Below are 16,241 nucleotides of genomic sequence, written 5' to 3' on the forward strand. Positions count from 1 at the left end.
TGACGTCAGGTCCTTTCCTAGGATTAGGAACTAGCCGCTACACTGGAAACACATTTCGTCGCGGGTTTATGGCGTATGTGTACGAGCGACGCCTTTTCTCTATTTTTTTCTCCAAGGGTGTAGAAGGAGAGAGGAGCCTTGTGCTGGTTCCCTAAAGAGATCGTCACTCCCTCGTGGATAAGGAAGTAGCAGCATGGTTGTTGTGGGGAAGACGAGCGCCTTTGCGGCAGGTGTTTGCGGGGCATTGTTCCTCGGGTATTGCATTTACTTCGACAGAAAAAGGAGGAATGACCCCAACTTCAAGAACAGGCTGCGAGAAAGTAAGAGATTTGTGGTAGGCGGCCGGCATTGCGCGTAGATAAAGTGGGACACGGATTATCAGTCTATAGACCTAAACCGGTTATTGTCCAATTATAGCACGCTGGTCACTGACAATTCTAATCGGGTGTTGAGTTCTTTTTCACCAGTAGTATAAGTGGTCTAGATTGGATGTGATTGCTATAGGCGAAAAACTAATTCTAAATGAAATGACACATAAATTCATATTACAGTGTAAAACTTTTTTCACTGATTGTACCCTGCCAATGGAATGCTTTACCATCCTGCATTAGAAAAGCCCCCACACTAAGGGGCAAATTTATCAAGGGTCGAATTAACTGTCAAATTCGACTAGGGAGTTATTCAAATTCGATTCAAGTTTTTTTAAAAAAACTCTAATTAGATTTTTGAGATTTAAAATACTCTGGCCCTTTAAAAATTCAAATTTGACTATTTGCCACCTAAAACCTGTCGAATTGCTGTTTGAGTCTATGGGAGATGTTCAGGGATCAATTTGTAGTTGTTTGCAGCCTTTCTGACATTTGATTTTTTTTCGGAGAAAAAACTCGAATCAAGTTTTTTAAATTCTAATTGAATTTAATAGATTTTTTTTAATAAATTTCAATTGGTCAAATTTATGGGAGCTATGGGGAGTTTTTAAAAACTGATATGAATTCGAAATTTGACCTTTGATAAATGCATCTCTAACACTTTTCTCGAAGCTTCTTAAAAACCACCTACTAGATTAAGCACTTCTCTAGCCGTCCTCTGCAGCAACACATTCTTATCTTACACACTTATACCCACCCTCCTTTTTGTTTGTTTTGTTTCCTCCACCTAAGGGCTAGTCCACACGGGGAGATAGCGACGCGTTTGCGGTCGCGGCGACAAAGCGCCGCGACCGGCGCAGGCGACAGTTTTGTATGGGCGCCTATGTAAAAACGCCTGTGCTAACCACACGAGGCGATGCGCTTTTCAACAGTCGCCTGAAAAAGCCTGGCGAGGCATTTTCAGGCAACTGTTGAAAAGCGCATCGCCTCGTGTGGTTAGCACAGGCGTTTTTACATAGGCGCCCATACAAAACTGTCGCCTGCGCCGGTCGCGGCGACTGACCGCAAACGCGTCGCTATCTCCCCGTGTGGACTAGCCCTAATAGATTGTAAACTCCTTGGGACAGGGGTCTCATCCAAACTTTTGAAATCTCTTGACTCTTAAGCATTAATTTTTCTATTCTTACTATATAACTTCATTATTACTTTACCCCTGTTTGTGCTCATACATTGTAAAGCACTGTGTACAATGGTAGTGCTATATAAATATATACATAAATACCTTTGTCCTGTTTTAGATGTATTTAATACATTGTCAGACTTTCTTTTGTATCACAAAACTGTTTTGCTAAGCTGTGGTTGTTTGGGTTTTGCAGAAAGAAGAAAACAAAAGATTGCCAAAGAGAGAGCAGGACAGTCAAGGGTAAGATACACTGAAGACAGTGCTTTGGGCAATACCACAGTACTGAGTACTATATTCTAATAGTATATATTTTAATTTGAATTAAATTATTATTATTTATGTTATTAAAGGAATTATTATGCACATAGGAAAAGTTATATTGTTTGAGTCTATTTGTATGTGCTTTTCTTCTAATAAAGTTTAAGGAATTGTTCAGTGTAAAAATTACTAACTGTGTAAATAGATAAACTGTGCAAAATACAGAAATATTTTTAATATTTAGTCAAAATGTTATCTATAAAGGCTGGAGTAAACAGATGTCTAGCATAATAGCCAGAACATTACTTCCTCCTGTTGCCTGTACATAACCAATCTGTGATTTGAAGAGGGACCATATGGGACATAACTGTTTAGTTAGTTTGCTTTTGAATCTGACCTGTGTGCTAAGAAACAAAAGCAAACTGAACAGTTACAGTATATCCCATGTGGCCACCTTCAAGTCGCTGTCTTAAGAGGTTAGAGAACTGCAAAGTAGAAAGTTGGGTTCTGGCTATTATGTTAAACATCCAGTCACTCTAGCATATAGATTACATTTTTGGCTAACTAACTGTAATAGGAAAAAAATTTTATGATTCATTTACTAAAAGTATTTTTTCTTACTTGTAGTTACCAGATCTTAAAGATGCAGAGGCTGTCCAAAAATTTTTCCTTGAAGAAATTCAGCTTGGAGAGGAGTTGTTGGCTCAAGGTAAGAATCATTTTATAACACCTTCGCCTTACACCCTTTATTTATTTTTTGTTGGTTATTACTAAAGTCTTCAGTGGTCTAAATCATGCATTACTAACAGGCATTATAAGCTGAAGTCTCGTGAGATATTTAGCTATGTTTAAAAGCCCAGTTTGCTTCTTCTTTGACATATAATACTCTTTGTAACCAGTGACTAATATTTCACATTGAAAGATTAGCTATATAGAGCTAGTATATTTATTTATTTTTTTTTGCCCCATATTACTTTTCTGTTAAAAAAAGAAAACAACACATTTTCTGTGATGAATAATTAACCTTATAGCTAACCAGATTTAGTTGAGAAATTAGACCAAATTTGACCACACAATCTCACCATGTATGTCACCTACAAGGGCAATTCCCAATGATGTATCTAAATAGGCAGGATATTAAAACACGATGATGTGAAAGGAGGACAGCTTCTCCGCACTTCCTCTCATGTCTGCTTTTTCTGCCTGAACAGAGTTATTTGACCATTTGTGTGGATGACTTAATGGTGCAACTGCCTTAAAGGGCACCTGTTGTGTAAAAATGCTATCCCCGCATTCCGGTTGGGGATAACGGTAGTTTTTTTTTTTTTTTTTTTTTTTTTTAAATGCCCCCCGCCAGTGCTATCCTACCCGCACCGGAAGGAAGCTCTCGGTGCAAGCAGCCATGTCCGGTCACTCGCATGCGCACAATGAAAATGTGTGCTGAATTGCTCGTTATGCGTGTGACGTGAAATGCGCATTATGCGCATGTGAGTGACACAACATGGCTGCTCCCGGTGCGGGTAGTGTTACATAGTAACATAGTAAGTAAGGTTGAAAAAAGACACATGTCCATCGAGTTCAACCTTTTTTTTTTTTTTATTAACTACCTATCTGCCAGTTGATCCAGAGGAAGGAAAAAAACCCATCTGAAGCCTCTCCAATTTGCCTTAGAGGGGGAAAAATTCCTTCCTGACTCCAAAATGGCAATCGGACTAGTCCCTGGATCAACTTGGACTATGAGCTATTTCCCATAACCCTGTATTCCCTCACTTGCTAAAAAGTTATCCAACCCCTTCTTAAAGCTATCTAATGTATCAGCCTGTACAACTGATTCAGGGAGAGAATTCCACATCTTTACAGCTCTCACTGTAAAAAACCCCTTCCGTATATTTAGGCGGAACCTCTTTTCTTCTAATCAGAATTGGTGACCTCGTGTCAGCTGGAAAGACCTACTGGTAAATAAAGCATTAGAGAGATTATTATATGATCCCCTTATATATTTATACATTGTCATCATATCACCCCTTAAGCGCCTCTTCTCCAGCGTGAACATCCCCAATTTGTCCAGTCTTTCCTCATAGCTAAGATTTTCAATACCTTTTACCAGCTTAGTTGCCCTTCTCTGTACCCTCTCAAATACAATAATGTCCTGTTTGAGTGATGGAGACCAAAACTGTACGGCATATTCTAGATGGGGCCTTACAAGTGCTCTATACAGTGGAAGAATGACCCCCTCCTCCCTTGACTCTATGCCCCTTTTAATACAGCTCAAGACCTTATTTGCCCTTGATGCTGCCGTCTGGCATTGCTTGCTACAGCCAAGTTTATCATCTACAAGGACTCCAAGGTCCTTTTCCATAATGGATTTGCCTAGTGCAGTCCCATTAAGGGTATAAGTGGCTTGGATATTTTTACATCCCAGGTGCATGACTTTACATTTATCAACATTGAATCTCATTTGCCACTTAGCTGCCCAGATTGCCAGTTTGTCAAGATCATGTTGCAAGGATGCCACATCCTGGATGGAATTAATTGGGCTGGATAATTTTGTGTCATCTGCAAACACTGATACATAACTTACAACACCCTCCCCTAAGTCATTAATGAACAAGTTAAATAAAAGTGGACCCAATACTGAGCCCTGGGGGACCCCACTAAGGACCTTACTCCAAGTAGAGAATGTCCCATTAACAACCACCCTCTGTACCCGATCCTGTAGCCAGTTTCCTATCCACGTGCAAACGACTTCATTAAGCCCAACAGACCTTAGTTTAGAAAGCAGTCGTTTGTGGGGCACAGTATCAAACGCTTTGGCAAAATCCAAATAGATCACATCTCCTGCCCCCCCCATTATCCAGAATCTTACTTACCACATCATAAAATGCAATCAAATTTGTCTGACATGACCTATCCTTCATAAAGCCATGCTGATTGTTGCTCATAATGCCATTCATTAGGACAAAATTTTGAATGTGATCCCTTAACAAGCCTTCAAATAATTTGCCCACCACAGTTTACTGTTTACTGGCCTATAATTGCCAGGCTGAGATCGTAATCCCTTTTTCAATATAGGAATAACATCAGCTTTTCTCCAATCCATAGGCACCATACCAGATGACAGTGAATCTGAGAAAATCAGAAATAAGGGCTGGTCTAAAACTGAACTAAGCTCTCTTAGAACCCGGGGGTGTATGCCATCAGGCCCTGGAGCCTTGTTTACATTAATTTGTATTAAAGCTTTTTGAATCATATTCTGAGTCAGCCACTAACTAGATTGAGCTTAACCATTCGTGCAGTTATTAAGTGAGCCTGTGAACCCAGACTCCTCTATTGTATACACTGAAGAAAAGAACTGATTTAACACATTTGCCTTATCTGTATCTGTTACAACCATACTGGTACCATTATTTAAGGGAGCAACACTCTCAACCTGCATCTTTTTACTATTAATACATTTAAAAAACTTTTTAGGGTTAGTTTTCACCTCCACCGCAATTAACTCTTCATTTCTTTTCTTAGCCTTCCGGATTGCTGATTTACAACATTTATTACAGTGTTTATATTCATTAAATGCAGCTTCTGTCCCTACAGATTTGTAGTTTTTAAATGCCTTTCTCTTCTTTCCCATTAACTTCTTTACTTCTGTATTAAGCCACACAGGATGATTCTTAGAGCTTCTATGTTTAGTCCTTAAGGGAATAAATTGAGAACAGTAATGATTTAATATCATTTTAAAGGACAACCATTTCTGTTCTGTGTTTTTAGCTGAAAACCTAATGCCCCAATCAATGCTCTGTAGGGCAGCCCTCAAGGCACTAAAATTAGCTTTTCCAAAATTCATGGTTTTTGTTGCCCCAGTATATTTTTGTTTTTTGCACCAGACATTAAAAGATATAACATTATGGTCACTATTACCCAGGGGTTCAATGACTTGCACATTTGCTATAAGTTCTGTGTCATTTGAGATCACTAAATCAAGAATAGCATTTTTTCTGGTAGGCTCCTCAACAACCTGTGCTAAAAAATTGTCGTGCAATAAGTTGTTCCCATTAACTGATCTAGCAGTACCGTTGCTCCAGTCAATATCTGGGTAATTAAAATCCCCCATTATCATTACTTTACCTAAACTAGCAGCCTTTTCTATTTGCATGAGGAGCTTCGCCTCCTCCTCCTCACTTACATTAGGGGGTCTATAGCATACTCCTACAATTAATTTGCTGGATTCTTTACAATTGGTGAAGAACTCCACCCATACGACTTCTGCCCCCTCATTTTCTAACATAACCTCCTTCTTTATATGAGCTTTTAAATCCTGCCTAACATACAGACATACCCCATCTCCTTTTCTATTGCCTCTGTCCCTCCGAAACAAAGTATAGCCACTGATATTTACTGCCCAGTCATGCGACTCATTCAGCCATGTTTCGGCCACACAATCACATCATATTTTCCTTCCAACACCAGCAGCTCCAGCTCTCCCATTTTTCCCATGGGATTGTTTAAATAAATATAAAAACTTAGGAAGGAATTTCATTTTAAACAGATTTATCCTACCGATTAATGACAGCGGGCGCTTAAGCCATTTATCAATGGTTTTTTGGAGTGATGCCATTAGCGGATCAATGTTTAGTTCCTTAAACCTTAACCAGCGGAAGAGTGGAGTCTACTACCTCAACGGCCCTGGGGTCTAGTGCCAGCAATGAGGATTTAGTGCAGTTGATCCTAAGACCTGAGTAAAGAGTATGATTATCAGTTAGCTGCAGGGCCAGTCTAAGTGAGGGACCAGGATCATTTAAATAGAGTAGAGTCATCCGCAAAAAGAGAAATCTTTTCCCTAAGACTGCCTACTTCAAACCCTCCGATCTCTTCCTTGGCCCGGATTAGGCATGCCAGAGGTTCCATGGCCAGAGCAAATAGACCTGGTGACAGGGGGCAACCATGCCCGGTGCTTCTGGTTATGGCTGTTGGGGGGGGGGCAGCTGAAGATTAGATAGAATTTTGGCCCTGGGATTTTTGCATATCACTTATAGCCATGTCAAAAAATTTTCAGGGTTTCCCATAAGTAGGTCCACTCTACCAAGTCAAATGACTCTGGTGCCAGGGTTATCAGGGGCTACAGTCATGTTTGTATACAACCTCCTAATATTGCATTCGGCTGCTTTATGTGGCATAAATCCCACTTGGTCTGGGGCAATTAGGGATGTAATTACAAGATTCAGTCGTCTTGCTAGTACCTTTGCTAAAATGTGTGAATCAGAATTGATAAGCGATATGGGACGATAGGAGGAATGGGACAAGGGGTTCTTGTCCAGTTTAAAATGAAGACTATTATGGCTTCCACAAATCAGGGCAGAAGGGAGCTTGAGGTTAGCGAGTGGTCAAACAACTCTGTGAGATGTGGAGCTAAGGTGGCGGCATAGGTCGAGTACCAGGTATTGGGGAGTCCATCAGGGACTGGGGTTTTGCCAGGGGGCAGTGCAGCTATGGCCTCCAGGACTTCCTGCTCCTGGATTTGACATTGCAATTACATAGTTACATAGTTAAATTAGGTTGAAAAAAGACAAAGCCCATCAAGTTCAACCCCTCCAAATGAAAACCCAGCATCCATACACACCCCTCCCTACTTTTACATGAATTCTATATACCCATACCTATACTAATTATAGAGCTTAGTATCACAATAGCCTTTGATATTATGTCTGTCCAAAAAATCATCCAAGCCATTCTTCTTAAACGCATTAACTGAATCAGCCATCACAACATCACCCGCAGTGCATTCCACAAACTCACTGTCCTGACTGTGCTAGCAAGACTCAGTGCATCTGCCATATGAATGCAGATTTCGAACAAGAGATCCAAAATGCTTACCTCTGTGGTGGTTGTGAGCAAATTGCCACTTTGGAGGCTCAAGTTAGAGCACTAGAGCAACAAATTGCAGCACTGCGGTCGATTGACAATCTTGAAAGGAGTCTTTTGCTCACTGAGCAGGACCTAGCGGGGTCAGATAGTTTGGGGGGGAACAGAACAGCAGCAGGATGTTGAGGCAGCTAGCTGGGTGACTGTTAGAAAATCTAAGGTGGGCAAAAGGAAAATGGAGGCTGATCCGGAGCTTATACATCGCAACAAATTTGCCAGATTGTGTGCAGATGATGGGAGTGTGAACTCTGGATTGGCAATTTTAGATGGGACTGATCTCTCTTAACAGCCGGGAGACCAGTTTCTCTAGTAGTGGTCGGGTGGAGATTAGAGTCAGGCCTAAGCAGGTTGTGGTTGTAGGGGACTCAATTATTAGGAAAGTGGATAGGGTAATTTGTCGTCCGGATCGCTACAACCGAACAGTTTGCTGTCTACCTGGTGCCAGGGTTCGGCATGTGGTTGATCGGATAGAAAAATTATTGGGTGGGGCTGGGCATGACCCAGCTGTCTTAGTGCATATCGGTACTAATGACAAAATAAATGGTAGATAAAGAGTGATTTTCAGGGATCTAGGCTCTAAGATGTCATCTTTTCTGAAATTTTGCCCGTGCCACGTGCAAGTTTAGAAAAACAGCGGGAGTTTAGGGAGCTAAATGCGTGGCTCAAGTCTTGGTGAAGGAAGGGTTTGGGTTCCTAGAGCACTGGGCTGATTTTTCGTTGGGGTACAACCTATACAGTCGTGACGGTTTGCACCTCAATGGAAGGGGGTCCAGTACTAGGGGAAAGAATTGATAAGAGGTTGGAGGAGTGTTTAAACTAGGCAAGGGGGGGTGGGTGAGATAAAGAATTATGGGGAAGCTAGGGTAGACGGGGCAGTGGGGTTAGTATGGGGTCATGGGGGAGGAGTGAGGGGGGGCATACAGTTTACCAGCTAAGGAGGTCCCTCTGTTACAAGGAAAACAGAATAATACTAACTTAACATATAATTCTCCACTAAGTAATGCAAAAGTAAAAGTAGTAACCTCCGCTGTATGCTGGCAAATGCACGGAGTTTGTCAGGTAAAATGGGAGACCTAGAATTAATTGCATGCTCTAAAAATTATTAAATAATTGGTATCACTGAGACCTGGTGGGATGAAACATGTGACTGGATTGTGAATTTAAATGGTTACACCCTTTTTAGGAGGGACAGAGGGATTGAGGAGTGTGTGTGTGTGTGTGTATGTAAAGCCTGAATTAAAGCCATGCGCTAAAGAAATAACAATAGCCGGCACTATGCTATAAATGGTGTTATAAATGGTGTATGCTATAAACCACCTTGTATAAGTGTCGAGTATGAAACCCAGCTACTCTTGCAGATACAAGCGGCTTCACAGCTGGGTCAAGTTGTTGCTATGGGTGACTACAATTATTCAGTCATTGACTGGGGTAATGGGGTTGCTAAGAGAGAGAAAAAGCTAGTAGGTTTGTAAATATGCTGAATGACAAATTTTTATTCCAGCTCGTTCAAGAACCTACTAGGAATAACTCTCTTTTGGACCTTGTAATAACTAACAATACTGAACTCATCTTTAACATTTGTGTGGGTAAGCATTTAGGGAATAGTGATCATAACATGGTATGATATAACATGATATAATGCATAACCTTGCATTTATCAACATTGAACCTCATTTTCCAGTTTGCTGCCCAGTTTTCCAACTAAGACAAATCACTCTGCAAAGTGGCAGCATCCTGCAAGGAACCTATAGTTCTGCACAATTTAGTATCATCTGCAAAAATAGAAACGGTACTTTCAATGCCCACCTCCAGGTAATTGATAAACAAGTTGAAAAGCAAGGGATACGATACAATTTGATATCTAGGAAGACTCTATACTCTAAAGGGAGATCTATTTTTTTTAATATCTGTAGGAGTTTTCTTTAGTCTAGATGTATATAAAGCCTGGTAATAGTCTGCTAGACTTTGATTGATTTTGGCTGGGTAAGTGATACTCGTGTTATCATCTTGTTGGAGTGCATGGATAGCTGTTCTGGCTTGGTCCTCTCTAGCCACAAATGCCATTTTTGTCTCCCTTTTCATATAGGACAAATTTGTAATGTAACTGTTTTTTGTAGGCGCTTTTCCATTGGGCCTGAGCAAACTGCCTCTGTGCCACTACATGTTGGTCCCTAAGCTGTTCCGTGGGACTTTGAACATATCTCGCCTCTGCCTCTCGTAGCTCCTCCTCTGCCCTAGTCAGGGTATAGACAGCTTGCCTCTGTGTAAAGGCTATGTTGGAGATAAATTCCCCTCTTATGCTTTCATTGCATCTCAAACCAGGGCCAAGGAGGTTGTGTTAATATTCTCCCGGAAGTAACTTTCGAGTGCGTTCTGTATAGTTTTTTGTATATCTGGATGGTTAATCCTTCTCCCGGAAGTAACTTTCGAGTGCGTTCTGTATAGTTTTTTGTATATCTGGATGGTTAATCCACTACGCACTAAGTCTTCATACTTTATGTTTAGGGTTTGGATGCAATATCCAGGAGATCTGTAATGGTGCGTGATCAGAGATCCCCCTAGGGAGAAACTCTGCTCTAGTCATTTTGGAGGACATTTCAGGGGAGGCAAAGGCGAGATCAATTCTTGACATAGCTCCCCTAGAATAGCATGAAAACATTCGTTTGGTGGGGTTACAGGCCCTCCAGACATCTACAAACTCAACCCTCCCTGTATTGGAAAGAGTGAGATGGTCTTTCTCTCCATTCATAACTGTGTTGAAATCCCCCAGTACCAGTATTAGGCCAGGGGATAGGTCCGCTATATGTCTGAGCAAATCATATAGAAGTGAGTCTTGAAAGGGGGTGGGAGATATAGGCTGACTGTAATGTATATTGTGCCAGCTAAAGAGGCCTGGATTAATGTAAATCTAACTCATTTTGCAAATGCAGTAATTGGAAGGGAAGTTATTTACTTATTAAGATTGAGGTCCCTCTATAATAGTTGGAGTATAGTGCATGATATGCTTGTGCAAGTTTTTTTTTTAACAGATTAGGATTAGTGGCTTTTCAGATATGGGTCTCCTGGAGGCAGCGAATATGGGAATTATACTTTCATAAAAAGCTAAATACCAGGGACCATTTTAGTGGGAAATTCAATCCCCTAACATTCCAAGAGATTGCTGTTACCTCTGTCATTTTGTTCTTCTTGTGCATAGATACCATCTCCCCCCCCCCCTCAGAGAGATTAGGATCAGGAAGCAAGTAGGAAAGAGAGTAGAGATAGGGATAGAGAAGATATAAGGGGACAGAAAATTCTTAACAGTTCCCACCCTACTTCTCCTATTAATGGGGAAGTGTAGTGCCTGTAACATATCACAATCAAGGAGGGTGTACCTAGAGCATACAACTAATTTTTAGATTAACTAAGCAATAAAAACTAGGACAAAAACAATTCAGTTAAACAAATTTTGAACAGTGCGATTGTACAAATGCACAATCGCTCCGTGGTCCCACTTAAGACCGGTGTTTTCAGACTAGCAGTCTATATGGGGTTCCCCATAAGTCTAGTAATGTAAATAGGGCAAATACTTTACCAAACAGTTAGGCTGTATAGAGCTGTTGTAGAATCATTGGGGTTACATAGGGGTCGTTGATGTAACCATGTGGTTGTGCCTGCCGAGATCCTGATTTTGGCTGGATACAACATGGCATACTGCAAACCTGATTCCCTGAGGCACCTTTTTACAGCTGTAAATTGTTGTTGTTGTTGTTGTTGTTGTTTGCGTAATTCGGGAAAATCTGGGTATAGAGATATGGTTGCATTCTCATACCTTAATTTGCCCTTACGGCGAACGGCTGCCAGTGCTGCACCCCTATCCATGTAATTCAGGAAGCACGCAATAATGGGTCGCGGGGGGAGGGGGCTCCAGGTAGTGGCGGTTTACCTGGAATCCAATGTGCCCATTCAATAATGAAAGCATTGGTTCCAAACTCTCCCTTGACCTAAATTTCGGCTCTCTCTGCAAACCCCACTATCCTGATGTTATTTCTCTGGAGCCGATTCTCGAGGTCATCAGATTTCACCTCCGCAGCTTCAAGTCTGTGACGCAGTTGATCTATGCGATCTAGCATGGGATTGCAGAGGTCCTCCAACTCACTGATCCTCCTCTCTGTCTCAGTGGTGCGCTCCCTCACATTTTGTAGATCTTGTCGTAGTATCGCAAAGTCTACCCTCCTCAACCACTGCCATTGTGGCCGCATGGCAGGACTGTAGAGTGTTTTTTAAAATTGTTACCACCTTTATCAAGGTGAGGTCATCAGCCCCAAGTGGGTCTGTGGGGAGAGTGGGGATGATGTTGTCTTGGCCGGTGTGTCTGTTACTCCCGAGTTGCCCCTGAGGCCGCTCTGAGTGTCTGAGAGGAGCTGGCGTGTCTCTGAGCAACTGATCTGCGTAGTTCCGCCATCTTAGCAGGCCTCGCGGGGCCTTGAGAAGTGTTCGGATAGCTGAAGTTTCGGCAGCTATTTTGCCTCCTTTTGCCCATCTGTCAGTTGCCTTGGAGTCGGTTGCCAAGTTATATGCTAGAATGGTCAGGATAATTTGCCAGATTTAGTCGCCTTACAACGAAGGCACGTCTGCTCACAGTTGGCCATGCCCCTCACGGTGATTTTCTTTATGGGTAAAATGGTCCCCTGCTATTTGTCCATAATGTCCTCTAATGAACTTGTAAAGTTTAACCATGTCCCCTCAAAGTACCTTTTTTCGAGAGAAAACACCCCCAACCTTGACCGTCTACCCTCATAATTTGTCTTCCATCCCCCAAACATCTTTGCACCAGCTCATTTATATCCCTCTTAATGACTGGATTCCAAAACTTCACTGCATACTCCAGATGAGGCCTTACCAGGGGCCTATAAAGCGGCACCATTATGTTTTCAGCCCTTGAGTTAATGCCTTTTTTTTTTTTTTTTTTTGCAAGACAGAACTTTTATTTGCTTTAGTAGCCACAGAATAACACTGTCCAGAATTAGTCAACTTGTTATCTACAAAAACCCCAAGATCCTTCTCATTTAAGGAAACTCCCAACACACTGCCACTTAGTGTATAACTTGTATTTATATTATTTTGCCAAATCACATTACCTTGCATTTATCAACATTAAACCTAATTTTCCAAATTGCTGCCCAGTTTCTCAACTTAGACAAATCACTCTGCAAAGTGGCAGCATCCTGCATGGAACCTATAGTTCTGCACAATTTAGTATCATCTGCAAATATAGAAACAGTATTTTCAATGTCCAGCTCCAGGTCATTAATTAACAAGTTGAATAACAAGGGACCTAGTACAGAGCCCTGCGGTACTCCACTAACAACACTGGTCCAATTAGAAAATGTTGCATTTACCACCACTCTATGTAGTCTATTTTTTAGCCAGTTCTCCAGGTACAAATAATAATAATTATATTCCTTTTTTCCAGGTGATTTTGAAAAGGGTGTTGATCACTTAACAAATGCAATTGCCATTTGTGGTCAGCCTCAGCAGTTGCTACAGGTTTTGCAGCAGACCTTACCCCCGCCTGTTTTCCAGATGCTACTGACTAAGCTACCAACCATCAGCCAAGTAAGTGACATGTTTCATTTCTGCAGTGAGCAGCTGTCTAATAGAATAGAACACTACTTCCTACTTTTCAACTCTAACTCTGAGTTAGTCAGCGACTTGAAGCGGGGCCACATGGGACATAACTGTTCAGTGAGTTTGCAATTGCTCGGCTCAGACTGAAAAGCAAACGGTTATAATCCATGTGGCCCCCCCTCAAGTCAGTGATTGGTTAGTGCCTGGTAACCAATCAGTGGAAACCAAGAGAGGTGCAAAGCACCAAGTAGTATTCTGGCTATTATGTTAGACATCCAGCCAATCTAGCCTTTATACATTACATTTTTGGCTAACTATATTAAAAATATTTTATATTTTACACAGCCTATCTGTGTACCTAGTTTTTACACTGAACTATTCCTTTAAAGGGGCTGTTTACCTTCCAAATGGTTTTTTCTGTTTGGTTAGTGTCAGAATAAACTTCTTTTCAATTGATTTCTCCTTTTTTTTTTTTTTTTTAAGATAAACTTTGCTGGTTACTTGGTGCTCTGATGTTTCAGTGTGGCAGCTCAGTAGTCCAGGTGCAGACTCTGAACAGTTACAAATTGCTGCATTAGTTGATATTTTTTAGCAGTATCTTTGCCACATTAGCAACTACTGTATCAATTATAAAAGCGTACTTCAATAAAACTGATTATTCTTCATACGGTTTAAGTTAAAGGGGTATTACATCCCCTTGTTCAACATTTGCACATAAAATCCCCCTACATAATGGACTTGTAGACTGTATAGTGTCACCATTTTCTTTGTGACACAAACTCCTTGTTTACCAGAACAGCACTTGGTCTTTTCTACATTCTTAGCACAATTACTAGCCAGCGGTCTGCAGAATGCTATTCCCTTTAGAGTTCTAGTTACAGCTGGATACATACAGTATCATTTTATATACCCTAATTTTAAGTTTTTTCCATATGTTATACCATTTGTTGTGGTCCCACCAATATATAATGCATAATACATTTCCCTGATTTTACACCATTTTTTCTGGTCCCCTGTAAAAATGTAAAATGGGGGATCTACTATACATAAAGTAGAGTAACAACAGCACAAAGAGGTTGTTCACAACAAAATATCACTAGTATAGAATCTGTTTATACATTCTGTTTTAATCTAGGGGAAAGTTGCATTGTTCCCAGAGTGGCAGAAGGGTTAAAAGATAAGTCATCCAAATAGTCTTGCTAACTTGGTAGGGGAGTGGGGTTTTATACTGGTAATTTAATTATTGTCCTTGCAAGGACCAAATACAGGGTAGCTTCAATTTTCCTGTTTGTCCTCTATCTTAAAACATAACAAAAACACATTTTTCATGATTAAAACAAAAGGCACACCGTATGTTCAGCAAAGCCTTTTTCATTGAACTCTAGTTGAGCAAAGTGTATACTGCTCCCTTAAAAATGCATTGACTTGTGTATCAAATATATTCGAAACAAATGGAATGAAAAAGTATTTGAAAGATGAACTATGCTTTGAAGGCCCAACCTTTGATGAGGGCCCAATTTAACTCATAAATAAGTAAATCTATAGGAAAAATTTGTGCATCAGTCATTTGGTCATATTTTCAAGAAAATCTATGAGAGCATATGAGTATTCACCCAAATGTCAACCCAAGTGACCTTCAATACAGCTTTTGTGTGTAACTAGATCAGCAAGTATAAAAATTGCAAACTGTGTTAGAATCAACTATCAATGGCTACATCCTAATAAAACTAAATATCATGATGCAGCTTCTCTGTTAGGATTTTAAGCCAGTAACTACTAAGTACCTTGATTTTCTTCTTTTCAGAGAATTGGAAATGCTCAGAATTTGGCTGAAGATGATGTGGAGTAGGATTTGATATACCGTACAAGATGTGCAGAAAAAAATCCCACTTCCCCACAGTAGTAAACAATACAAATAATGTTGACAGTATAAATATGTTAATGCAAAGAAAGAACAGAGAGGGTTATACTTTTGGTTTTGGCTAAAATAGTAGGATTTTAGTTACTGTGTTTTTGGAAAGTGTGTGTATTTGATAACATTTTTGTTTTGTTAACATACTAGTATATCTGTAAATGTTATGTTTTCCTATAAAATAACTGGTAAAGATGTACATATCATCACATTCTCCTTTGGTTTTTGAAAAAGTGACAATAAAAATAATCCTTTTATGTTCTGTTTGGAGTAATTTGGAACTTTATATCAAGTCCCAAAGAAAAATATTGTACACGTTTTATGTTGTTGCACAAGAAACAGTTCATCTAAGACATACACATTGATGATCCATTTTAGAAAAAACTTTCCATGTACACTCTGTAAGACCGATGTAAATACACTGGAAAACTGGCTAGATGTACTACAGTACATGGCATCTTCCTAAGGACAGTAACAGCTCTAAAATTATGGTATATTCTTCTTGGAGCAGTTGTACCAGCAGATGCATTGAATGACTTCAAAATGGGTTTGTATACCTTTTTAGCTAAGTAGGAAATACAAGAATGCCTTAAGTATAAGTCGTTACAGGGACCAGTTGGAATTACAAAGAATTTATATTTCTCCCTCTGAGGAAAATTGGAGAGGCTTTAGGGTGAATACACTCCAAGCTACTAGTATCACCTACTTGTCACAGCTACAAAATAGACAATAGTTATAATTGACTTTGCTAAGACATTACATGTGTTTTAGCAGAGACTATTCTAAGTATTGCCTATGGCTGGTTATTTTTTTTTTTTTTTTTTTTTTTTTTTTTAGCATTTAGTAGCTGCTACTAGTAACTCCGTTTGTTTCACCCTTAGATAGTTTTATTTAGCAGTTAGGCAGGTTTCTGTTTGGCTACGGGCACACAGGCTGAAGGCTCTGAGGCCCGTAGGGCGGCCGTATCGCGGGACCTCATCAATGCACAGTTACT

At 40.3% G+C, this 16,241-nt stretch overlaps 1 protein-coding gene across 1 annotated transcript; it reads left to right on the forward strand.

Annotated features, from left to right (window-relative positions):
• The first annotated feature begins 14 nt into the window (after nt 1–14).
• On the forward strand, nt 15–15,504 carry tomm20.S (translocase of outer mitochondrial membrane 20 homolog S homeolog). Its single transcript, XM_018241600.1, has 5 exons — nt 15–320; nt 1,745–1,791; nt 2,437–2,518; nt 13,181–13,323; nt 15,140–15,504. The coding sequence occupies exons 1-5, from the start codon at nt 194–196 to the stop codon at nt 15,182–15,184; spliced, it is 444 nt and encodes a 147-aa protein (XP_018097089.1). The 5' UTR covers nt 15–193; the 3' UTR covers nt 15,185–15,504.
• The last annotated feature ends 737 nt before the right edge of the window (nt 15,505–16,241 follow it).

Source organism: Xenopus laevis, chromosome 5S, assembly GCF_017654675.1.
Source record: "Xenopus laevis strain J_2021 chromosome 5S, Xenopus_laevis_v10.1, whole genome shotgun sequence".
Classification (NCBI taxonomy): domain Eukaryota; kingdom Metazoa; phylum Chordata; class Amphibia; order Anura; family Pipidae; genus Xenopus; species Xenopus laevis.

Bases quoted from the DNA above. Each gene is read 5' to 3' on its own strand.
- tomm20.S (XM_018241600.1), top strand. From the start codon at position 194: ATGGTTGTTGTGGGGAAGACGAGCGCCTTTGCGGCAGGTGTTTGCGGG. The intron at 321-1,744 runs GTAAGAGATTTG...TGGGTTTTGCAG, and splicing joins CAAGAACAGGCTGCGAGAAA to AAAGAAGAAAACAAAAGATT. The intron at 2,519-13,180 runs GTAAGAATCATT...CCTTTTTTCCAG, and splicing joins AGAGGAGTTGTTGGCTCAAG to GTGATTTTGAAAAGGGTGTT.